Here is a 25471-nt window from a genome sequence, read left to right on the forward strand (position 1 = left end):
TCGTCGTTGTTGTTGTTGTTGTTGTTGTTGTTGTTGTTGTTGTTGTTGTTGTTGTTGTTGTTGTTGTTGTTGTTGTTGTTGTTGTTGTTGTTGTTGTTTGTGGCAAAGCCAGTGTCAAGCAGACACCACTTATTATTCCATTCGCTGCTCTGTTTTGTTTACATCAAGTATGATGTATTACACGTGCTGTACCGTATATTGTACTTTTCGTTCATACCACAGTTGCAAGCGTGCCTACGGGTGAATAAATTTCCTTGTCAGCAAACTTGCCCGGATAACGACTCCGGCTTTTGGGTCAAGCTCGCTTGAGGTTCGCCCACAACGGGAGCTAAAACCATTTATGCTTTAAAGAACCACGCAGAGAGCACTCGGTGTACACAAAGTCAAAGTGCGTTCAATTTGTTAGCACCGCGGAATAATTTTCAGAGTGGTTGGAGCGGAAAGGAAGCTTAATTTACCGTTGAATTTAGCAAACCCTCTTTTTATTGCGATGGCTGCAAGTGTACGAATTTTAAGGGACTGACAATGAATTTTAATGTACCGATTTTAGTTATTGCAACGGAGGCGTAATGTGTGTTCTCAGAACGTTCAATTTTGCAGCGGTAACGCGAGAAACATCGCAGAACAGTATTTCATAGGAATTTTTTATTTGTTGTCACGAACGTGTTTATGTAACCCTATGCTGGAAACAGTGATAAGTCAGCGCGATAACGATTGTAGATAACGATTGCAGAAGATGAGAGAGAAATAGACGACAAGTGGCGGCTCTAGCCGTAACGAATTGCTGTTGTTGTTTTATCAAGCCAATCTTTAATGCTTCCTGAATTGTTGAAATTCAGGAAGCCATTTCAGGAATTCAGGAATTTGTCATTTTTCTGTCAAACTGTTCTGGTCCCATTCAAGTCAAGCCTTGAGCCAAGCCATGTCAAGGTTTCCGAAACACCGGTAGATGCTTTTACGCGGGCGTTTACCTCTACGGGTAGCTGCAGGTCACGGGAAATTCCAAGAGTGACCTCTCCTCCTTTCTCTCCATTAAAATTTACTCCTCCTCTCCTTGCAGCGCTGGCACCCCTTCGAAACAGAGCGAGTGGCACTTTCCATCCCACAGAGAGGCTATACAGAACACGGGGTACTCACTCGCAAAATTGCAAGCGAAATGCAAAAACGTTTGAGTACTTGCATTCACGCGCATGCTAAAGAACTAGGGGCGGTCAATACTAATCCTGAGACACCACTACAGCGTCGCTCATAATCAGATCCTAATTTTGGACCGTAAAACCCCAGAATTTATTTAAGCGACCACCACAATACGTCACTTAAGGGGACACTAACGGGAAAAATTATGTAGCGCATTAGGAAAATGCTTCAACATTACCCCCTCCCTCGCCCCTCACCCCCCCCCCCAAAAAAAAAAGAAGAAAACCAATCCTACGGTGAGAGGTGTCTTGTTGTGCAATAAGACAAAAAAATACGAAAAACATTCACCGACGATTACGACACTTCCTATTGCGAAACTTGAGCGCAGCATTATATGTGTTTTCATTTTGCGATATATTGGCTGGCGTGGACAGCCTATCTCGTACGGCGCATTGCAAAAGCAACGAAGTGTGGCGCGACTGCCGCGCCAATCTGGAGATTGCGGAAGGCAGCGCGTGGGTGACGCGTGGATGCGATTCACAGCAGCCGCCGCAGACGGACCTTCGCTCATGCAGGCCTTTGTTTCCATTCATGGTATCGATGGCGTAATCGGTAAACAGACGACGCGCGCTACTCTGGCGCTATCTCGTAGTCATCGTAGCCGCACTACGCTTTTCGTCTCGCGCTTTCGCCATACCCTCCTCCTCCTGCGCTTTCTGCCTCATGTTTCCGCTGCAGCCTCCTCCTCCGCTTTCCTCCTCCGCTTTCCCCCTCCGCTTTCCTCCTTGCGTCTTTCATCCCTCGCTGCGCTTCTCATTCGCTCTTGCATCGTTCGCCAGTTGCGTAGCAACAGGGGGGGCCGGGGGGCCGTGGGCCCCGGGTGCAAGGGGGCCAGTGGTGGGAGGGGGGTGTCATATACGTCTGAAGACACCCCTCTTTCCGCCGGCTACACCCGGGGGGGGGGGGGGAGGTGGGTGAGGGGTGACACAGAAGACCTATGGGCCCCGGGTGCCAGACGACCTAGCTACGCCACTGTCGTTCGCTGTGCTCGTACGCTCGGTTACGCCGATGCCGACGCTGACGTGCGCTGTAGGAACACGCGCCTAAAAGCTGCGCTCCAGAACTGGTGGCGACGCTGCTTTCAATTTAGCGCGCCGGTCCCCCCATGACGTCACGGATTTTTTACGGCATCTGCTGCACAGTCCGCTCAGGCATCGTTAACATTTTCGATGGTCTAAATCGCCTTCTAAATGAGCCAATGACTTGAACTAGGCGAGCTTCATGAACGTTTACTGAGCCATCAAGTACCGATATGAGAAAAGATGCTTTAAAATCCGTGACGTCACCCTGACGTATGGGCGCTGCGGTTATAGCACGAAAGTAACAAAAAAACGATACTTTGACCTTCATTTCGTTTTCTAGTAATTACCCTTTTATAGTAACATCAATAAAACTGAAGTGGTTAAACCATGGAGCAAGGAAAGCGTGGGAGAGGCCGGCCAGCCGGGATGAGTTGAAGAGTGTGTGGCGGAAATAACCTGGCGTTTTTCGCAAAGGAGCACTGAAACTGGTGAGCCAAACATCATCCTTGCCATAGCAACCGCGCTCGTTCATAGAACTCTCGCTATGACTTTCGACCTCCGAAGAGGGAGAGGAGATTTTTCAGGACTGGTCTTTGTCGCAGCACCTTCAGTTTGCGAGACAAGCTGCGCTCTGCGGGTGGTGTGTGAGCTTCAAAGCGGTGTTTTCGCTCCGTGAGTGTCAGCCAGCAACACGTACTCACGGTGCGGGTCTTCATCGTCTTCCTATACAGAGCCACAGAAAAACACTGGAGCTCGCCTGCTTTCCTCAGACTGCTAGAGAAGTTTTGTGGGTTTTGTTCTGACGCGTGGCCAGCAGCGCACACTTCCAGCGGCTCGTCGCAACGCAAGTTCAAAGTTCGCGCCCATTTCCTCGGGCAAGCTGATTGGAGAAGCAAATGGGGACGGCACACCAAAATGGCTACGCTTCCGGCTCCAAGGACATGGCGTCAGGAAATCTCGTATTTCCGCACCCCCCCCCCCCACCTTTGTGGTTTAAAGAATACTTCGTCAGTCTGAACGGCTGTACTGTTTCTCTTTAATGTACCTTTAATTTCAAGTTAAGTTGCGAAGCCGAGAGAAAAGATTACGTACTTATGCTTAAATATATGCGAAATCTCACGGCAACGACCACGAAACTTTGCCTGCGGTGTCCATATAATTGCTATGGCAATAAAATGTTTTTTTTCTTTATATTCACACTCTCGTGCTCCATAAACTTCTGCGGTTGGGTTAGCAGCGCTGAACATGCGCACGCAGGCGTACACAGCAAAAAACACGCGCAAACGCGCTCACCAAACTAAATAACGAAGCAGAACCACGCGCCTACCGGCCTCGGAAGCGAAATGACGTCTCGCTCAGTTAAGCGCACTAACTGGCCCTTTCACTAACAACCCTTTCACTTTCGAGGGCGCGACCCCCATTACTTCCCTTTCACCGCCTTCGCCGCGTGAAGAGAGCTGGAGAAATTGACCTTTGTTTATTGTGCCTCGTTTCTAGAGCGTGACGGGCGCCGTTGTCTCGTTATTTTTCTTCAGCTCGTTCCACCCTGAGACACAAGTTATTTGGCGAATGACAACACCACGTATCCGGCCCTCTCTGCATGCAGCAGTTATCCGCCACAGACGCCGGGGCCGCGCCCGGCTTTGCCTCCGAGCACCTTGACGATGAACACGTGACACGGATGGACTGTGTCGCAGTGGCACCGCTGAGGCGTTCTTTTCGGACGTGAATGTCCAAGACATGTTAGTAACCAGCGTTTTTCATTGAGGTACACAGCAATTATAGGGACACTAGGGCGCGTTCGCGCCGTCATTCTGTGACCGTACCGCATGCAGGGCTCACGCGTGGAGGATTAGGGAACGTCTCCCGAGACGTGCAGTGCATTTGACTGCAAAAGCGACTAAGCCTAGCGCAAGCACCTCAATCGGCCCTGCCGCAGAGCCAGTGCAGCGTTCTGCACCTTCCGTTAAAAGAAATTCAATTAAAAGAAATTCAATGGTTGCACGCGCCAAAGCCACGATGTGATTATAAGGCATGCACGCCCGTGTAGTGGTGGTTGACTCCGCGATAATTTTGACCACCCGCGGGGTTCTCCTTACCGTGCACGCAATGCGTGGTACAAGGTCGGATTTTTCTTTTTTTTTTTCTGCATCTGCTCCCCGTCGAAATGCGGCCGCCGCGGTATTTGATCGCGCGACCTCGGGCTCTGCAGCGCCACGCCAGCGCCACTGCACGCGCCACCACCACGGCTGGTCACGAGCGGTGTGCGCACGACGCGTTTAGCGTTCCTGCCGAGCAGCTGCGTGCTTTATACCACACCCCGGTGCATGCAGTGGTCCCAACTGGATGAAGGTCGAGCTGTGCATCCAGTAGGGCGTTCTGGCGGGCTAGTTGGTTCATAGCTTCACGCGTTTAGATGCGTCTAGCTAATCCCTTCGCGAGGCGCGGACAAACGGCAACCGCCTTTCCGTCGCTCTCACCTCGTGCACCGCCGAATTGCGACGGTGGCCACGCCGTTGCCGGCGTTGGCCATCGCGCCGCCGCTGTGGTGCGTACACCTGGTGCCTTGCCGGGGCGCCGTACCCCGAAGCGTAGCAGCAGTGGTCTCGGGAGTTGCGTCCACGCCGTGTCGACTCGGCGTAGACGCAACTCACGCCGTGTCGACTCGGCGTATTGTTCTACACTCTAAACACTTTTACACCTTTAAGGGTGTTTTAAGGTTGTTTTTTGTCGCGCGGTAGCACCCTTACCGTCAGAGCCCTAAAATATTTATTGAGGACAACAGCGGATCTCTGGCGAGATGTGCGCTGACAAAAGACGTAGTTGAAAACTATGTAATCATTACGACAGCCTTGGGCTCACAGAAATATCCGACAAGAGAATTTCACAGGGAGAGATAGGAAACTCTCCTGTCGGATATTTATATGCGCTGAAGGCTGTCAGAATGATCACATAGTTTTCAACTACGTCTTTTGTCATCGCACGTCTCGTTAGAGCTCCGCTGTCGTCCTCTATAAATTATTGTGAGGCCCTAACGATAAGGCTGTTACAGAGCGACAAGAAAACACCCTTAAGGGTGTAAGAATGTTTAGAGTGTAGAACACTGTGCGGGGTGGAGGTCGAGCGCGATGCTAAGCCTCGCTAACGCTTTCAAGGCTTCGCCTCACGATCGGGAGAAAGCGCCAATTTTTATTAGCTAATTTTTTTTATTGAAAGTTTTGTTTTCCCCCGCTTACCGGCGATGCACCCGTCGCGGTGGCTCCCTGGCTGTGACGTGCGCTGCTGAGCGCGTAGGTCGCGGGTTCGACTCCCGGCCGCAGCGCCCGCATGTCGACGGCGCGAAATGCGATAGCACTCGTGTATACTCACATTCGGGCGCACGCTAAAGATCCCCACGTGGGGAAATTCAGTCCGCAGCACTCCACTGCGGCGCCTATCGTAGCCCCAGTGTTGCTATATAGAACTTTAAACCGCGCAAATAATTACCGCTACTTTGAGTTCGAATTTCGCAGAAAAGTTTCATTTTTACGTCCATTCTTTTTATAACACCGGGTAGAAGCAGTTACCTGCATTGTGAGAAATAAAGCGCGAAGTTGCTTCGAAAGTTACGATTAACGAAGAATAATGACTCGATTTCATTCTGATAGCTTATTTTCCAAGGTGAACGATTATGCCAAAATTCTGCCTAACTGCCGCATTCTCTGTAACTGTAAACTGTGCAGTCATTCGAAGTGCTTCCTCTGCGGGCCGTCACCTAGATTGAGAAGATGCGTCCGGACATTTTTCCTTTACGTGGGAATGAAAGTATATAGGCAAGAATAGAGGCCTCTTTGATGTCTATACTAGCAACTTAGGTAATGTATTTTCCATAAGGCATTGTTCATAGTTATTTTGTTATCCCTACTGTATGGCTTTCTAACTATAGGCGCCTGTGTTAGTGTAGAGGTGTGCAGGCGCGCCACACGTGTCCACCTAACTGCACTGCTCAGGGTGCTTTGCAAGCTGCGCTCTTTCTCGGCTTGGTGCATTGGCTCCCTACATGTTCTACAGCAAACCGCAAGGTCTCGGTACCGGCACTGAGACTATTCCTGAGTGGTTACTGCCGCCGAGAGCTGAAAGTTATGTGCAGAACCAATCTCCCAATGACGTCGGTTGGCATCCTTATTTTCTCGGCATTTATACCCTTACGGAAAATCCTGAACTCGCATGTAGTTAACAATACACTGGATCACATCAATTGCGCGCTTAGCTTTGAGTGGAGTTCCCTGCTCAGAGGCCAGTGACGGTACTTTTGCGCTTTCTGAGAACGTCCGGTTTGTACGAGCGGCTTTGACTCAAGTAGTGTCCGTGCACGTCTCTATACCCTATATCTCTCCCTCCTACCTCTCCGCCTTCTCCCTTCCCCCAGCGTAAGGTAGCCAACCGAACTCTTGGCTTTGACTGGTTAACATCCCTGCTTTCCTTATATTCCTCTTTGTCTCTTTCTCACTGGTGGGATTTTACTGTCCTCACATTATAGCCGTCCCTGAGGGCCAGAGGTCATGATGCCTAGACCCCGTACGCTGAGCAGCGCCAGACCACAAGCCCACAGGGAGCGGAGTAAACGTATCTTGCAGAAGACGCTGCGTGTTCGTAGTGTACGCTTGTCCTTGCTTACATCGGGGCAAGCGTTTCTAGATTCGGCGAAGGTAGTACAACCGTGCGTTGTGTGCATGACCATGGGACTAGGTGGCGAAGACCCACGAATTTGTTTTAACGGTGCTGGGGATATACAACAATGTTTCGCTTAACGAGTTCAAGCAAACTGCGAAACGGGGGCTGTCACGATATATAACTTGACTCCATGCAATGCATACGAGAGAAAAAAAAAGCTAAGCGAGTGTGCGATGTCCAAGTGTGCGATGTCACTCATTAGAGAATGTGATGATTGTAACGTCTCGACCGGGCTACACGAGCTGGCATGCGTCACCGGTGTGACTGTGCGCACTCTTACTTATCGAAGGGACGTTTGCATACATGGCGTCGCTTACAAACTTCCGATTTCGTGCGTAGCTGTACGCGCAGGCTCAACGCACCCTCGAGGGTTCTCTTAGATACCCCCAAAGTAAGTTAAGTCCGTCTATAATGCCATAAAGAAATGCGCGACCCATGATGAGATAAAACCTAACCGTTATGCCAGGATGACGCGGATGCTTCTCGCCTGCCGAAGTGGCTCTTTGAAAGGTCTGGCGCCTGCGTCACGGGCCATTCCCTCGCATTCGTCCCTCATGAGAACTAGTGCTTTGAGACACTCTGACCTCGCTGGCTTCGGGATCAGCCCGCGTTTTTTGGTCACAACAAACCCGGTAGCTCCAACGAGGGTGAAATGCACCTATAATGCTGCGGCATTAAAAAGAAAGAAAGAAATTTCACCGCGTGTCGACGTCACTCACCGGCGCTCAAGAGCGGGCACAGAGCCGCGCATCCGAGAAGGGTTAGCAGGCGTCGCATATTCGTCGTCGCAGGCTTCACCAGCTCTCCGGAACTACGGAGAAACAAATCCTTGGCGTGCACTCGTCGCGCGTGTAGCCCACCGTATAAACAACGACGCACACGACCAGCTATAGCCGGGGCGGCACCGCGTCACCTGCCGTCGTGGTCGGGCGCTTTTTCAACGGCGAGCCAGGCCGGCGATAGTTTCCTTGATTGGGGGGAGCGTTACCTTGACTCCGTTACGGCGCAACGCCGCGCGCGGAGCAGTCTCCGGGACGAAGCGGCGGCGGTAGCTCCTCGAGCCGCCGGGCCCTTTCTTGTCTTACGATCTCTCTCTTACCGGCGACAAGGCAAGGACGGGACCTACATGGGTCCGCTCGGCGTTTTATATCTCCGTTTGTGCCGGCATTCGAGCGAAGGAATAGCATATGTCCGAAGTTGAAACAGCTTTTAAAAAAAAGGGCTATTGATGACAATTGTCGTTTCCGTAGAGAACGATAGCCCGTCTTTACTGTCGACGCTTCTTCCTATAGTTGGTGGCGACTGTAACAGCCGTAGGTTAACGGGAATGCTGTGTCAGTAATAGTAACAATTCCCGCAATAACCAGTGGAAACAGCAGTAGAAGTAGTGTTGTTCTTCTTCAAGAGCAGTAGCAGCTGCATTGTAGCTGTAGTAGTTGGTTGCTTTAAGGCAGCAGATGTAGCAATAGCATAGTAACTGTAAATGTTGTAATAGTAGTGGTAGCGATAGCAAGTAGACGTAGTAGGGGTAGTATCGATAACAGCCCACCCAGCAGCAGCTGTAGAACAGTAAGTAGTAGTAGTAGTAGTAGTAGTAGTAGTAGTAGTAGTAGTAGTAGTAGCAGTAGTAGTAGCAGTAGTAGTAGTAGTAGCAGCAGCAGCAGCTGTCGCAGTGGTAATGGCAGTCGTATCAGCAACAGCAGCAGAAGTATAAGAAGCAACGGCAGTCTTAGTAGTCGTAGTAGTAGTAGTAGTAGTAGTAGTACTAACTAAGATAGTAGTAGCTGCAGCAGTAGGAGAAGTAGCAGCAGTAGTAGCAGCAAGAACAGCTGCGGCAGGAGGTGCACAAGCTGTCGTGGTATAGTTAATACTTTGCGATTACGTCGGTTCATGTGCTGGAGAGGAAAACAAACGAGCCGCACGCGTGACCCGCAGCCGTCTTCACACAACGAGGACACCTTGAACGCATCGCAGCGGCGAGTAACTCATTAGGCAAGGAGTGTCAAGAAAGAAAGTCTGTTGTCATCACGTAACCCAGCGCAAGCGATTAAAGCCAAGGCTATAGATGCACGTCTCCTCACGTCCCTTCGCTGATCCTAACCACGTCCCACCAAACTAGCTGTAATGCCTGAGGCCGTGCAAAGGAAGACAGCCACGGCGGAGGACTCTCGAAGTAAGCGGGAAACCTGGACGGCCGTACAGCGTCGCTTACTTCCAAATGCGTTGGCGAAAACCGGGAAAACGAGGTCGTTATATAACAGACAGCTGAGTCTCGGTGAAGCGTGGCCTGGAACGTGTAGCTGCAGCGCGCAGCCCGTTGACCCCGTATTTATAGTAATAACGAATCGCGCGTTATCATCCACGTAACGGCCACGTTTGTCACGGCGTTCTCGCAAATCCCGAGAATCCACTAAACGCAAAAAATATTAAAAAGTCGGACGTTCGACCAATTCACTGGTGTACTAGCCAGTGACGTGCTTGACAAACTATAATTCATTATCAAAGCTGACTTACGCAAGAAAGTGTGTTAGCCACACCCAACGACTAATCGTTTCTCCTCGTTACATTCATTTATTATCACTAATCTCTTGCGTTTCTCAGGTTCGTGTAGCTCCAACAAAGACATTGGAAAACCAGCGCAATCGTTTGTGAGACGTACGTGCGTAATTAAGGTGGGAGCGTGAGGCACCCAGAGAACTCCCCACTTATAGACACGTGTTTACTGAGAACAAGGCTTCCTTTTTTTTTTTGCCGTTCTGTGCGAGGTCACCCGTCCGTGAAGATGAGGACAAGGCATGACGATGATGAAGTGTGCGCTTCACGTGCGTACACCGGCTATAGCGTGGCGAACGTCTTGAGCAGCACGATGATGCTCTTGGGGACCCTGGTGTTGGAGGGCAGCTTGGGGAGCTTGGGCAGCGCCTTGCAGTACTTGGACTCCGTGGTGTAGCCGCCGCAGAAGATCTTGAGCGCGTTGCCCAGGATGTGCTCGCCGGCGTTGCGAGCGAACAGGATCGCCTGCGCGTCGCCGCACTTGTCGCGTAGGTTCTTCTCGCGGCAGTGGAACATCTTGGTGTAGTCGCTGTTTTTGCATAGCGTTGGAGAGAGGGAGAGAAGGAGACGGCAGCATGATTAGGGCGCTTTTGCTCTGCTGCGTCTATTTATTTTTAACTTCCCTATTTATTTACTTATTCCTTACCTCCTTACTTATAGCTTACATGGCGAAAAGGTAGACCATGTTTCATCCCGACCAGACGGGCTTCCGTCAAACACTGAACTTCACTTATAGCTGCATATTTATTTACCTACTTTACTTACTGACTGCTCACCTGACTGACATTGATGTAGTAGATAATTGATTGATTGATTGATTGATTGATTGATTGATTGATTGATTGATTGATTGATTGATTGATTGATTGATTGATTGATTGATTGATTGATTGATTGATTGATTGATTGATCGATCGATCTTGGTGAAACTGGAAGCGTTGGCAACTAAGGTTTCGCCATCTTAACCACAAACAATACATATTGATACTTGTTGTGCGCAAACAAACAGGGACGAAGAATAGGGGCAACACAAGGACGAGCGCTTGGCGTAGTAGTAGCATAGTAGTAGTAACAATACATCACCTCATTATTAAAATATTATAACCTAAGGTGGTATGAGAGTGTTCCGGCTATTCAGGCACTATTCGCAAACGCGCACAAAGAGTTATCAGAACAAAATAATGAACAAAAGGAAGACGCGAAAAAAGGAACAAGTTACTCGGGGCCCGTTCAGCAGTTTCTGTGTATAAGCTTCAGCCAATTAATTAAGAAAACTTATACAAGAGACCCGAAAACAAAAGTATGCTAAGTGTCATTACGTATAGACAAGCTATCATTGTCATTAAAAACTACTGTTAAAGTTTTTAAAGCAGATTATTGTACTTACGTGTTACTTCATAGATTCACAAGTTTTTCTGCACCGAATGCGCGATCAAAGTGATTGTGGACTCGCCGGCGAATCGGGAAACACAGGAAAGTTTTAATCAGCACGTTTTAGCGTACTCATTTTCGCGGCATACGTAGCAGACCTAGCAGCGTTTCGCGGTGGCACATGGTGACGCTGCATTCAAGCTAGGATATAATGCTGCAACGCGTCCTACTGTTGTGCGAAACTACTTGGTGCTAAAAAAGAAAGAGAAAGAAAAGTTATACTAGGACGAAGGCGTTCGCCCCTGCATAGACACGTCGGCAAGTGTCGAAGGAGCAAGTTATGAAGCTTTATGGCAGCGGAATTTTAATAACTACCATGACACCTTCGGCATGTTGCGTGTAAATTTCCGAAAGTAGCCCTAACACCTAATCGAGAGAGCACCTAGGGAAGCGCATTGCATTTTAGCTACGAGGTTCCACAACTACATTTAGTTTTCTTCAGGCGCTTTTCCCAATAGAGGACCGCGTCTGGCGTAGAAATGTAGTCCCTGAACGGGAGTCCTTGGTTAGAAGATATCCCTGCTGCTCGGCTAACGCGCAGGTATGCGTTTGTCTTTTCTTTGTCATTACAGCCGAACTTATGTCTTAACGAGACGGCTTTCCATGAATAGTGGAAATACCGGGGTATTGGTAAGTCCAATTTCTATGCACACTCGTGCTCGTAAGATGTCCTTTTAATGAAACGAAAATTATCTTTTGAATGATATAACAAACGCTCTCTCTTTTTTGTACAGAACTACAATTAAAGGTATTTCGTGCTGATTAGGCCCTAACCAGGCGAGACGTAACGGGAAACGTGCACCACACAACAATGCGGGGCTACGTCCATTGCTTCCTCGAGCAGAGCACCTTGCTTCTTGACAGAGTTGCCCAATCTGTCGTCCGGTGTCGCGAATAAGTCGGCCGGAAGTGACGACGTAAACTTGTTACAAATGAACTTGCTGACCGCATGACCGCCACCGGTATGAGGGCGCACGGGTTACTGTCGTTCCGGATCAGAGACCACTAATGGCCGTGTCCCAACGGTCGGGCGCTCAGTCTACCGTGAGGACAGATGTCTTTGCGACGTTGCGGCAGTGATCGTATCTACACGGCAAGAATAAGTGGAATGGTAATTTCTATATCACCGAAACACAGGGACGACAAATCATTGATGCCGTCACGTGTTGCCACTTCGAACCACGTGCGACAACGCGTTCGTGCGCATACGCCATTGGCAAGAACGCCGAAGTCGTTTTGGCTTGAGTACCGAAGGGTACAATGAAATGCGAGAATTCTTTAACGTATAAGAAAAAGGAAAACATGTGTTGGTGTGTGTGTGTGTGTTGGTGCACGTGTTGGTGCGTGTGTTTGTGTTTTGGTGTTGGTTTGTGTGTTCTTGTGTAAACAAGTGTGCGAGATCATATCGTGGAGCAGCGACGACTGTTGCTCACGTTTACTTGCCATAAAATAAAGATGATGTACTTTAAACGCATTGATGTACTTTAAATGCATCGCATAGGGTATTTGCTCAGTAAATCAAAAAGAATAACACTTAAAAAGAAGTATGGCTTGTCGTAAAGTAACACCTTCGAGACGAGTGGGAACGATTTTGCACTGAGACGTTCTTGCTTTCCCAGAGCCACTGTCTACAGGCCCCGTAATAGCGACAAATAAATTAACCTTACCAGCAGCCGTAGCGGATGCGGTTCTTCGTCTCGGCATTCCTGGCGGTGGTGAATAACTCCTTCTTGAAGTTCACGATGCACTTGTGGATGGAGTCACCAGCCTTGTTCAGGCACTTGGCGTGCTGGAGGAAGCCTGCGGGAACACGTTCCAGCGTCTCAAGTTTGACGCACACTGCTGACAAGGCTACAGTCGCAATCATTGTTAATGATCGTGTGTAAACACACATCGCTTGTCATTTTTCATTTCAGATTTGTGCGGACATATCAGGAAATGCCGACGAAGAGAGGCAAAAGGAGACTGTCGGCTTCCTGACAAGGCCTAATAACACCACGACAGCGAGAGAAGCGGGTTAACAGTTGTCTCCTAATGTATGTGCAACAAAGTATATGTAAATAAATAAATAAATAAATAAATAAAAACTACACCATGCACACTCGCTTCAAAAGGACAGAGAAAGAAAAAAACAGAAAGATAGGAAGAAGCTAAACAACGAAATAAAAGGAGAGAAAGGGGGGGGGGGGGGGAGCATACCACAACACATCACATGAAACTCAGAGTACGAGCATTACAGACGAGAGTCGATAGTCACGTGGGTGACATGAATTCCAGCGTAGCTTTGGGACCCTCACCTCGAGTTGATCGTTGATCAACTCGAGTTGATCAACGATCGCAACCTTTGGGAACAGAGATCGCAACCTTTGGGAACAAAGAAATCATTAAGCGCAGTTCCAGCTCGAATCACTTGCTGGAACTTTCTCAGCGGCACACAGCGACAACTGTGGTAAGTTATGCATTCGAATAGCAAGTACTCAAGCATTTCTCTGCGCTCTCCGCAAGTGGGCCACAAAGGGCTTGGCCACACATCCTTGTCGGCGAAGACGATTTGCTACACACACGCATCCACAATCTGCCGTCTTGAAGCAAAAGAAAAGAAAGAAAGAAGAAAACCTTCTCGCAAGAGCAAGCAGCATTTCAGGTTTCGATGAGTGTGTGTGAACATGTGGTCCTCAACTGTGTGTACTGCATAGCGGGGGTGCAGGCGTGTTCTTTATCCTAGAGCTTGCTCCACAATTATCGCTTAGTTTTTGTTTGCGCGTATTGAGTGGTTAGAGCAGTGGCACGAACCAGAAGAAAGTTTCCCGTACATAGAAGTCGCGTGTACTATTTGTTTCGAAATATCTCATGAATCTAATGCTCTTCAGACACTATAGCCTCACTGCGAAGTGTGAACTGCACGGTACAAAGTGAAAATTGGGCAATGTGCGATTGATTACTGTCTTCGTTTTCTTTTTTCGGTATTGACGGCAAACCTTAGAGAACGGGCTAGTGAAGGACTGGCCATCTGAACAGAGGTAGAAAAATGAAAGGCGGGGAGGTTAAACAGACGGTCAGGTCCGATTTGCTAACCTTCACTCGGGGAGAAGGGATAAAGGGATGAAAAAAGAGAAAGAAGGGAGAGAAATGGGTGTGGGTGCGTATACTTTGCGCGTTTTCGCCCCAGATCTACGTATCAACCCGCCAACTCGCGCGTTTCATAGACATCATTTCAAAGACACCCGCGTACTTAAGTATAGGTGCACGTCAGAGAACCCCACGTGGTCCAAATTATTCCGCCGTCCCCCCACTTCATTCATTTCATTCCTTGTAAGTTGCACGTGCACATTCTTTACAGTTGCTTAACTTCCATTTTATTATTGCTTTTAATAATGTTGATTTTTTAAAGTGTAACAGTACATATTCCCCTGGCGCTAATGTTATTCAGCCGAATTTCACTGCGCTCGTACTGATTATGCATGTACGAAGATCTATTCATACCCAGGGAAGTGGATTTATACCACGTGTTGTATTAATGAAGCTGCTTACGAAAGCTTATTGTTTGTACAGCGGATGTGTGTGATGCCGATGTTGCCTGGTCGTGGCCCCCTGGCCTCGTCACGCTGTATGTTTACAGCTTTCTTGCCAGGGTGGCCTCCAACACTGTACTTTGTACATGTTGTAAATAAACTTGACTTGACTTGACTACGGCGTGCCCCATAAAATCAGATCGTGGTTTTGGCACGTGAAAACTCATAATTTAAGATTAACGCGATCGCGTTCCAGGCGTACCTGCGTGCTCCACGTGGGTGGTGTTGCACCGGCGGTCGTTCTCCTCCCGCATGGTGTTGATGGCGGTGAAGGCTGTGCCTCGGTAGAAGCCGATCAGGCACCGGTCGGTGAAGTTCAGAGCGCACTGCAGCGCCTTGACTCGCTTCCTGCATACAGCGGAATAGGCGGCGGCATGCGGTGGATTACAACGTCTTATACGCGCACGTTGCTCGTTTAACGGCTTATACACGGGGTATCTACGAACACATTACCGCGCCCAGGCAGGGCGAGGATAATCCCTTAGCGGATAAAGATCAAGTCACGTTTCGGCGCTGCCGCGCTAGCTGGGATCGTCGATTAATGCTCGCGTATATTTTTTTTCTTTTGTAACGATAGGAATACTTTGTGCAAACTTAATCAAAAAGACCAAACCATTTCACCTGTTGAAGTAGCATGCTGTAGCGCCAACAACGTTCTTATCGGTCAATCTTTCGTTTATTTGTTCCGAGAGAAACGAAGGTAGGATACATTTCTGAGTAAAATATTGAAAATCTAGAATGTTATCAATTTCGCTAATCCGTCAGTGTAAGAGTGAGGTACAGATCGAACGTCCATGTATATTGACCCTTTCGCAATGTCTATAAATCTAGCACCAGGTTACCTTGCCACCCGGGTTTCTTTTTCTGTGTGTTTTTTTTCTTCTCCTTTCATCCTGGCTAACCAAGCATCTGTGTTCCTCGCTAAGACAGGCCTGTTGATTCAGTACTTTGACAGCCCAATCTGACAGTCTGTAGCTTTACTTAACTTTTTTTTTCCTTTACTCCCTCCTTCCCCTTCGAACAACACTCGGAACCTTAACACACAGATCAGCCTCGAGTTGCGATGACGTCACTCACTTGCAGTAGTCAGCCATCTTGGAGGCGGTGTCTGGCAGCTTGGAGCTGAAGCCGAACGTGAGGAACTCGAGGTTGCACTTCTCGGCATCCGCATCGCTACATCCTTTGCCCAAGCTCACGACCTGCGCCACGGCTAGCAAACGAGAGTAGAAACGATGGAATATGTTCACAGAATGTTATCAATGTTGCTCTACGCATGTAGTTTCTCTCAACTTGCGACAGTTAAGCGGGGCCTTACATGGAACTCATTTTGGATGTGCTTTAAGTGTGTTCTTTCAAATATTTCTGGCATTCCGGCATTCTTTTTTTCATTTGGAGTGTTTTCGATTTCACTCCAGTGCTGAATGCCTTTTTTTTTTGGCGAATTGTCACCCGGCGTCGGTGTGTCAGATTTGAACCGCCCGATAATCGCACCGTTATCATGGTTGAGTGAATCGGTGGATTATCCGTTATGACAACTGTTGCTAATGTCTTAACAATGTCGCCAGGTCGTGATCCAAAGTACTCCCATTTAGCAAAAAGTCGTTAAGTTATGATGATTATGATAATGGTAATGGTAATGACGACGACTTGCTGGGGATTTTTGTATTTCTCATGTCTTAAGTGTTTTTAGACGTCTTCCTTACTATAATGGCTCGCAGGACGTCGAAGTAGACGTACGTCGGATCATTACAGTGTGTTAAAAACTAATAATAAAGTTGAGTTTTTGTGGTACTTAATTGCCCGAGTGATAGTAATACAAAGGCTGAGAAAGGTAACCCAGGCTGAAGCAGACAGGCTCCAGACAGCAAAGGCGATTATTTGGAAGGTTTTTCTGCACGAAAAAAAAATCTAAACTATTTTCGGGCCACTACAGACGCAGTGTAGATTAGTTGCTGCTATTTCACTGGACTTATTTCACCTCGACACTTTTTTTTGTTCCCTGGCACATCGAAGCACCCGCTGAAACCATCTAGCTCCCGAGACATTGCTGCTGCTAGCGTTTTTACTACTTCAATGCCATAATGGTGCCTTGCTCGTTTTTCCGAAAGCGAAAAACGATTTTCCGTGAATCCCACAGTATGTGTGAGTGTCTTCGTTTCAGATCACGACGAAAAGCGCACTGAACCACGCTCAAGAAACGTTACAGCCGTCCCCTTACGACAAAACAAAATGCTTGGAATCTGGTCACAGCCGACGTCAGCCCGAGCTGTTCTAAAAACAGTACTAGTGCGTGTTTTTTTTTTAATCATCGAGATTGAATGAAAAATTCCATTCGTTGTCAGTAACCTTCCTCACGTTTGGTCGGACAGATTTTCTTCGTGCGTTTTCTGTTTTCTTCATCCTTTCTACGCTTTCCCCAGTACAACTTAGCCAACTGGGCAGTTACTCTGATGAACCTCCCTGCCTTTTCATCTCTTTTCTCTTTCATGAATGCATGCCTTACACTAAAAGGCCACCACGTCACCAAAAATGCCTACCAGTACAGTCGAAAGTAACGATCAATATACACATCTTTTAGATGGACTATCGTTTCACTGAAATGTAGCCCTGGAGAAAAGTGACCGGTTCAATGGTACATATTCTGTAATGGTCATTGTGACCGCGGAGGAGAATGCCACAAGTGCATCGTACCTGGCCCGAGTATGGCTTAGTTTGCTAAACCTAGAGGTCCATGCCTTCTCTTTCCAGAAGAGGGGGATAGCGCCGGAAAAACACAACAGACAGCAAGCGAGACGGGATGCGCCGGTCCCGTCTCGCTTGCTGTGTGTTGTGTTTCTTCGGTGCTATAACCCACTTCTGGAAACATGCACCAACTAGCCCCCCCAACAAGTATTACCCATGTCTTCTCCTTTGTACTCGCTTTGCACTTGCTATATGTCCAGTAAAACTTTCATACAACTACAGTAGCAACTATGAAAGAGAAAAATCACGTCTTTTGGCGCATTTAGCCAGAACTTCAATTTTTCAAAGTGAACGTTCGAAGTTTGATAGCGACTGAAGTGCCATGTTTTCCTTGACCTTTAAGTTTTAACTTTGGTTTTAAGAAACACTTGAGATCATCACCTATTACAGGGAAGTTACTAGGAGAACAGCTTATGACGACGCAAGAAACTGCGCTGGAAAACCGGCATGACAACCGTCTCCCTACTAAAGAAAGGTTTTGCAATTTTTTAACGCGCGCTCGCCGAACATCTTCCACTTACCAGTTCCCACCAGCGCAATCCCAAGTAAACAGAAGAGTGCCGACTTCATGTTTGTGACTCTCTGTAACTCCTGCGTTCCGCTCGTCCGCAGGTGTTTGAGTCACACGAACAACTGTGGTTCTTGGCAGGTCAGCCTAAGAACTCGCCGATCTTTTCAAGGAGACCTCCGCCAGCAAACCCTGGCACAGGATTGGATAATAGTTGCCTTGGATGAAGTAACGGAGGCGGGTTGGCCCTCGACTGCCTGCGGTTTTTTTGTCGCACTCTGAAATCTCATCTCTCGGTGAGCAAGGACAGAAACCACGAATCTCGACGACCAAGGCAAGCGGCTGCCGGAATTGGCTCTTTCGTGACCCATATCTGTTTATCGGAGCGATCCCCACGCAAGGATGTTCGTTTATGCGATATTTATCGATATTCGTTTCTGCTACCTGCATTGGCTAACCTTTACTGCTTGCACCTGAGCAGGCCTTGCTGCGCAGAAAGAAAAAGTCAATCTAACGCCGCCAATAGAAAAAGGACAAGGTCGAAAGAAGGGTAACGTATCTTTATTCAAGGTGCAAAGAATAATTCGCTTACTCACTTTCTGTCTCCTAACGTCATTAACTGAACTTCGCAATTGCTGGACTCTAAACCGCAATTCCTGGGTTCAGCTAGAGAGATCGCGTTTTCGCAGAGAGTCGTGCCAAAGGAGTAAGCATCTGTCATAGAGTGTAGGCGCGGAACGATAATACCTTAGCTAAAAGCAGACAAACGCCTGTTCTCGCGTGTTTTCTAGCATTAATAGCATTCTGATAACGCGGAAAATCAGATAAAGAACCGGCTCTAGATGAACTAAGAATTAGCCGCAAAGCCTTGAATTCACCGCCTTCCGTACACTTTGTTAATGCGTAAATATGAATCAACAATAAGCTCATTGCCAAAGCGAGCGCGTGCGATTGAATTAAATACCTGAATGGAAGCAGTCAATGTGGAATTAGCCTCCTCGCGAGCAGTGAGAAGGCAAGAGATTGTGCAAACATGGCTGCGTATTGCTATCACAAACGCCTGGCAAAGATAAAAGTATATACAAAGTATGGGTTCCGACTAGATGAGGAAAACATATTTGAAGAACAAAAGATACAAGGACAAAGTTGAATTTCGGTTGTTCTTATTTTTCAGGCTGGGGACTTTCTTTAACGGGAAGCATTGTTTAACCTTATACCCCTGTTGAAATAATCTCAGCGCAGTCTCGGATTGAAGAAGAAGCGCCTCCTTCCTGGAGGGAGCCCGTGCTCACGAGCACGTGCAACCAGGGGCTACCTGAACGGCAAAGAGTAAAAGAAGGTCTAACGCTTTGAACCCCGCTTCTTGTCAGTAAACCGTACGTCATCTTAAACATTTGATGCCGAAGACCCGGGATCTACTACCGGAGACCACTGAAGGCTCCGAGTGAACTGACCATCATGGAGAGGCTGCGGTCGAAGCAGACGTCGAGACGATCTCTGAACGCCAGGCTTATCAGCGAGGCAAGAGCTCTTCTCAGCGATGAAACAGCCACCGTAGATCAGCTTAACACTATTTACGGACGTCTCAAGGTGAATAACGATGAGCTGAACAATATCAACGAGCACCTAGAGAGCCACATAGTTGATGAAGAGTTTGAGCAAGAATACAACACCGTTGTGGAATACGAGGACAACGCTACCAGCGTCATGAGTGAGCTACTTAGCAAGCGAGACCGTGTTGTCACGTCATCAACACTGGAGCTTCGGACTTCGACAGTCAGTACAGCGGGAGTCTCTGGAGCCACGCTGCCCAAGCTTACCACCGCCCCATTTGCTGGTGATTTATGTCGATGGAACGACTTCTGGGAACAAATCGACCAGATGATTCACCGCAACGGAAGCCTCACAGCGACGGACAGGTTTAACTGCCTGAGGTTCTTCCTAAGAGGCGACGCAGCCTCAGCTATTGTGGGACTGCCTACAACAGAAGCTTGCTACAAGGACGCCATCGATATACTGAAGAAACGCTTCGGCGATAGAACGAGACTCGAACAGGAGTACTTCTCCAGGCTTCGTACTTTGCCTTCGGTCCGTTCAAGTGACCCGAGAGCTCTTCGCAAGCTGTACGGCCAGATAGTCATCAACATCGGCGGACTAGAGACCTTGGGGGTGAGCAAGATGTCCTTTTCCACAATGTTGAGCAACCTGTTACTTCGGGCTTTACCACACGATATAGTGGTGCAGTACCATCGGCCTTTCGCCATTCAGGCGACAAATTATAGCAGTAATGCAGCGTCTATCATGGAGCTGGAACGCCTATTAAGTTTCCTGTCCATCGAGTTGGAGAGCTTAAAGAAAAGCCAGTTTGCGAATCCAGGAAGGGAGAATGCGCCAAACAAATATCGCCATTTTCGTGACTGGAAACCCACGTCTTCAGTTCTCCACAACAACACTACGAAAGTACCTGAGAACTGTGTGTTTTGTAAGTCGAGTCAACATTCCACGGAAGACTGTGCACTTGATCTTCCACTATCGCAAAAGAAGCAAATTTTATCAGGAGACATGAGGTGCTTTCGATGCACGACTAAAGGTCACAGGGCGTGTGATTGTAGACGCAAGGTTGCCTGCTCTACCTGCCAAGGACGTCATGCGACGAGTGTGTGTGATCCGCAAAAAGAAAGTCAGAAGACACGGGAAAACGGCAGAACAACTGCCAGAATACCAACAAGGAATCCAAGCACAAACACGATTGTGTGCGCATCTTTATGGAAAGATCCGCGTACCATCGAGGATTCATCGAAGAGCGTCCTCCTGCCGACGTTCCGAACTTGGGCAGTAACAGTCTCCTGTCGATATATCAGAGGTGTCATAGACGGAGGCAGTCAGCGCACATTCGTCACAGAACGGCTATCACGAAAGCTGAAGTTGCAGTGTGTGAGCTCTACCATCACTGGGCTCAGTACGTTTGCAAGCAAGTCGAATCGAGCAGCGCAGAAGCGGCGTGTTGTGCAGCTCCGTCTTCGGAGCCAGTTCTCAGATATGGAAGTTGCCTTGCAAGCGATAGAAATTCCACACATATGCCAAGATATCGAGGCAAGTACAACCAGCTCACCGTTCGTCGGGGGAATTCAGAGGTCTGGAAAGGATATCGCTGATCACCTTCTCAGACAGTCATTCTACGTAGATGATTTAGTGGTTGGAGCAAAGTCAGATGAAGAAGACCTTCAAATCTGCAGCGAAGCCGAAGAGATTATGCAGGAGGCAGGAATGACGCTAAGGAAATGGACGACCAATTCAGGTGGTCTGATTAACGCATTGGAGCATGAGGAACAGTCGGCAGGCAAAGAACTGGCTGTCCTCCACGAGACGAGTCTGAAGCTACTTGGAACTACATGGAATACGTGCACAGATACTTTCACTTTTTCTTTGAGGAGCCTTCTCAAATAATGAAAGAAAAAGGTGATACCAAGCGGTTCATTCTTCAAGCTGCTTCACGGATATTCCACCCAATGGGATTTGTTGCGCCGTTCACCATTGCCATCAAGATATTCTTCCAGAAATTGTGGACACGTGGAACAGGCTGGGATGAGCAGCCAGCTCAGGATCTGCAAGAAGAATGGCATGAATGGGTGAGCCAACTACCACTCTTGCAGAATATTTCCATACCACCTTATCTTGTCAGCAGAACCAAATCGCCCCGAGTGCTACAGGCTCACGTATTTTGCGACGCAAGCCCTTCGCCACACGGCGCGTCGCTGTACATCGTACCGAGCTGCTCAGCGAGACCCGAGTTGTTGATCGCAAAAGCACGTGTGGCACCTATCAAGACAACGACACTGCCACGGCTGAAGCTTCTAGGAGCCTTGATCAGCGCAAGGCTACTTAGTTACGTTACGTCTCAAGTTCCCTCACTGACTTTGAGGTCCACTGTGCAATGTTGTTGGATTCCGCAATTACGTAGTCATTGATGAAAGGGGACGCAACGAAGTGGAAGCAATTTGTGTCGAACAGAGTGAAAGAGATCAGGGGAAAAAACGATCCTTCTATGTGGAAGTATTGTCCAGGACAGACGAATCCTGCTGACCTACTGACACGTGGAGTTCCAATGGATAAGTTTGTGATGTTCCGGCGAAGAAGAAGAAGACAGAAGAGACAAGAACAGCAGGGGGGGAAGAGAAAGAAGTGATCAAGATGGATACCTGTAAATAAATGAGTGTATTTTAACTCGTACTTTATATTTGGCGCAGCCGACCATGTGGCTCGAAGTAACGTTGGCAAGAAGAACAGATGGGCAGACGACCGTGAAGACCTACCAGCTTGACGGCGAAGATCCAGTGCTTCTTCAGGAATCAGCGACTTCATCGGAACTGCTTCGCATCATCGCTGAGAAGAGTCAACTGAACGAAGCAGCCCTCGTTGAGAAAGGTGTGGTAAGAATCGATGCTTCTATGTCTGAATTTGAGGTTATGTTTCCGGGACATTCAAGGATAGATTCCAAGAACGAGACTGAGCACTCGCATAACGCCTTGTTGCAAGCGCTGTTTCAGCAGCAGACCACGCAGTATGAGCAACAGCGACTGATTTTCGAAGCAGTTAGCGACTCACTAAGAGCACAGGAACCACATCAAGAAGAGTTCAAGCCCGATAGTTTCGATGGGGTGTCTAATGCCGCCAACTTGTGGCTCAGATTTTATGAATATGCATGTGCGCAAAACCACTGGACGTCATTGGACGACAAAGTGTGTAACATGCGCCGTTTTTTATCTGGCAATGCCAGAACATGGTGGGACATGCGAATCGCAAGTCAATGCCGTGATTCATGGCAGAAGTGGAAAGATAGTTTTCTTTCTGCTTTTGAGCGAAATCCGGTTGACAGATGGGACGACGCATTAGCTTTCAGACACAGAGAAGGGACAGTCATGGATTATTTTTTCGAGAAGAGACGTTTACTCTACATTGCCGACCCTAATCTACCAGACTCTGCAATCCTTCCCCTGATAATTCAAGGCATGACTAACGAATCGCAAAGAGAGGTTTGTGTACACCGTCCAACCTCCACGGATGACTTACTTGCTTGCCTTAAGTATGTGTCCAGTGATTTTCTGATTCACGGTCCCATCAAAAGGCATAGTACTCTACCACTGAGCATTGACGCACATGGCGAAACGGTAGAATATTTTAATACCGAGTCCGACCAATGTGACACGATGGAAAATGTATACCTTCTGAAGTCAAATCTCCTATTTGTTAAAATGATGGTAAATGGAAAATGTCTGGACTCCCTGGTTGATACTGGAGCATCTGTAAGCCTGGTAAATCAGGAAATCATCCAACCGAGCAAGGTTTATGAAGGAAGAATAGTTAGTGTTCAAAGCTATGATGGAAAAACTAGAAGGTTGCAACACTGGGCAGAAGTAGAGGTTGAATTTGGTGGACATCACCTAAAAGTAGATGCCCTTGTCATGCAGGGTGTTGATTTCCTGTTTCTTTTATCTCGGCCTGATATGAAGCGATTGAAGATGAATATTTCTTGGAGAGACGAAGTGACTATTGACGGATCATTTAAGCCTAACTTGCGTGGAATTGAAAATTCACATCGAAGAGTTAGAAATGCTGATGAGATACTGACAAATTTTCCCGAACTTATTTGTGTTAAGACGTACCCGCCAGCAGCAGATGTCTTCGAGGTACCGTTTAAGCTTCGTGACGTCACAGTAGTGCGTAAAAAGCCGTACAGTCTTTCCCTCGAGAAAAAGACCTGGCTAAAGGCCGAACTGCAGCAAATGCTAAATGCCGGTATTATAAGGCCATCAACATCCACTTTCGCGTCACCAGTCACCATAGTACCGAAAGACGATGGCTCATTTCGCCTTTGCACAGATTACCGGCAGATCAACGGCCAGACTGATTTGTTTCCTTTTCCCATGCCCCGAATAGACGAGATCATCAATGAAACTGGTGGATCAAATGTTTTCTCTCGGATCGACCTCTGTAAAGGATACTGGCAGGTGCCACTACAAGAAGATTACAAGCAGTACACTGCTTTTGTAACACTTTTCGATGTGTACGAGTACAACCGCTTACCATTCGGTTGGAAGAATTCTGGAGCTTGGTTTCAGAAAATGATGAATGGCATTCTTGATGAGTTCCTGGGAAAGTTTTGTAACGTATACATTGACGACATCATCATATACTCACGTACAAGAGAAGAACATGAAAAACACCTCTCGTCCGTGTTAGAAGCCCTCAGCAAGTCAAAGTTAAAGATTAACAAGAACAAGAGTGAATTTTTTCAGACAAATGTTGTCTTTCTAGGAAGAGTTTTTGACGGCAAAACTAAAACAACCAAAGAGGAGTCTATACAGAGGATGAAGAAGCTCGTCAAGCCATATGACCTACACTCACTCCGTGTTTTCCTCGGACTCGCCGGTCATTTTCGTGCGTTCATTAAGGATTACGCTGCAAAGACAAGATGCCTCACCAAGCTGACGCAAAAGGATGTGCCATTTATCTGGAGTGAAGAGTGCGAGAAAGCGTACGAGTACCTTGTTGAAGCTATATCGTCGGATCCTGTGCTTGTGCTACCTGACTTCAACAAGCCTTTCGAGCTGTGTACGGACGCTTCACAATATGGTACAGGGGCCGTTCTATATCAACGAGACACAACGGAACAGCAAGGACGCCAGCTCAAGGTGATTGGCTATTATTCTTCTACGTTCTCAAAAGCTCAAGAACATTACACGACCACAGAAAAAGAGGCTCTGGCTGTTGTGATGGCACTCCGGTATTTCAGAAGCTACATAGAGGGTCGTCATTTCCGGCTTTTCACTGACAACCGAGCGTTAACCTACCTCTTGGGATTAACCCAGCCCAAGGGCAGAGTGGCGCGTTGGATCAGTGAAATACAACAGTTCACTTTCGATGTAAGCCATCGACCTGGTGATAAGCTTCCTGACGTAGATGCACTTTCCAGGCTTCACATCACAGAAGTGAGAACATCTGATCATGAACATGTTTGCAGCTTGTGGGAAGGCACCGAAGATCTGACTTGCAATAATGGCAAATTTTGTGTGCCAGGAACTTTGGTGAAAAAGGTTTTGAAGCTGTACCATGACAGCCCAGAGTCAGGAGGGCATGATGGATTCTGGAAAACTTATTGGAAGATAAAAAGTCGATTCATCTGGAAAAATATGAAGGAAGATATCAAGAACTACGTGCAAACATGTCACCAGTGCCAAATTAACAAGGCCAAGTATCGTCCAAGAGGGAATCAAATGGTCATCGCTCATCATTCCCAAGTCCCATTTGAAGTAATTCATCTAGATTTTGCCGAACTAAAAAAGCGAGGAGAGGGAGTCAGTAAGACTCAGGCATTCCTTGTCGCAATAGATGAATGCACACGCATGGCTGCTGCAAAGCCAGGAAAGGAAGACGCCAATTCTGTTTTGACGTTACTGGAGCGGAATATGTTCAAGAACACCAAGGTAGTGGTCTCCGACAACGGGCCAGCTTTCCGCAGTAAGAAGCTTCAAGAATGGGCCCGTGATAGAGGAATTGCCCTGAGATTTGCCACACCCTACCATCCAGAAGGAAACGGCCTAGCTGAGAGGCTCATTCGGGATTTGAAAACATTCATCGCAATTTACCATGATTTCCATGGAGGATGGAAGTGTGCCTTGGAAGCAGCAGTCAGGCACCACAATCATTCTCATACCATGGGATTAGGATGCACG

General features: G+C 47.8%; 3 protein-coding genes across 3 annotated transcripts in view; 1 reads left to right on the plus strand and 2 right to left on the minus strand.

Annotated features, from left to right (window-relative positions):
- LOC135912658 (uncharacterized) overlaps window positions 1–8031 on the minus strand; it is a 29240-nt gene extending 21209 nt beyond the window's left edge. The window contains exon 1 of the mRNA XM_065445147.2: window positions 7652–8031. Coding sequence (XP_065301219.2) covers window positions 7652–7709 — 58 coding nt within the window. The 5' untranslated portion in view covers window positions 7710–8031. The remainder of the gene's footprint in view (window positions 1–7651) is intronic.
- A 1452-nt stretch (window positions 8032–9483) lies between these two features.
- Window positions 9484–17910, minus strand: LOC135912660 (uncharacterized). The gene is made up of 5 exons (XM_065445148.2): window positions 17752–17910; window positions 15566–15698; window positions 14691–14836; window positions 12584–12716; window positions 9484–10014 (listed from the first exon to the last, which is right to left on the minus strand). Exons 1-5 carry the CDS (start codon window positions 17798–17800, stop codon window positions 9768–9770), a joined length of 708 nt encoding a protein of 235 aa, XP_065301220.1. The 5' UTR covers window positions 17801–17910; the 3' UTR covers window positions 9484–9767.
- Window positions 17911–19196: 1286 nt separating this feature from the next.
- Window positions 19197–21371, plus strand: LOC135912643 (uncharacterized). The gene is made up of 2 exons (XM_070521976.1): window positions 19197–19907; window positions 21318–21371. The coding sequence occupies exons 1-2, from the start codon at window positions 19197–19199 to the stop codon at window positions 21369–21371; spliced, it is 765 nt and encodes a 254-aa protein (XP_070378077.1).
- The last annotated feature ends 4100 nt before the right edge of the window (window positions 21372–25471 follow it).

The sequence above is a fragment of the Dermacentor albipictus genome, chromosome 7 (genome assembly GCF_038994185.2).
Source record: "Dermacentor albipictus isolate Rhodes 1998 colony chromosome 7, USDA_Dalb.pri_finalv2, whole genome shotgun sequence".
Taxonomy (NCBI): domain Eukaryota; kingdom Metazoa; phylum Arthropoda; class Arachnida; order Ixodida; family Ixodidae; genus Dermacentor; species Dermacentor albipictus.

Bases quoted from the DNA above. Each gene is read 5' to 3' on its own strand.
- LOC135912643 (XM_070521976.1), top strand. From the start codon at position 19,197: ATGGAGAGGCTGCGGTCGAAGCAGACGTCGAGACGATCTCTGAACGCC. The intron at 19,908-21,317 runs GTGAGCAAGATG...CACGTGGAACAG, and splicing joins GCGGACTAGAGACCTTGGGG to GCTGGGATGAGCAGCCAGCT.
- LOC135912660 (XM_065445148.2), bottom strand. From the start codon at position 17,800: ATGAAGTCGGCACTCTTCTGTTTACTTGGGATTGCGCTGGTGGGAACT. The intron at 15,699-17,751 runs GTAAGTGGAAGA...CTCGTTTGCTAG, and splicing joins GATTGCGCTGGTGGGAACTG to CCGTGGCGCAGGTCGTGAGC. The intron at 10,015-12,583 runs GTAAGGTTAATT...ATGCAAAAACAG, and splicing joins CGCATCCGCTACGGCTGCTG to CGACTACACCAAGATGTTCC.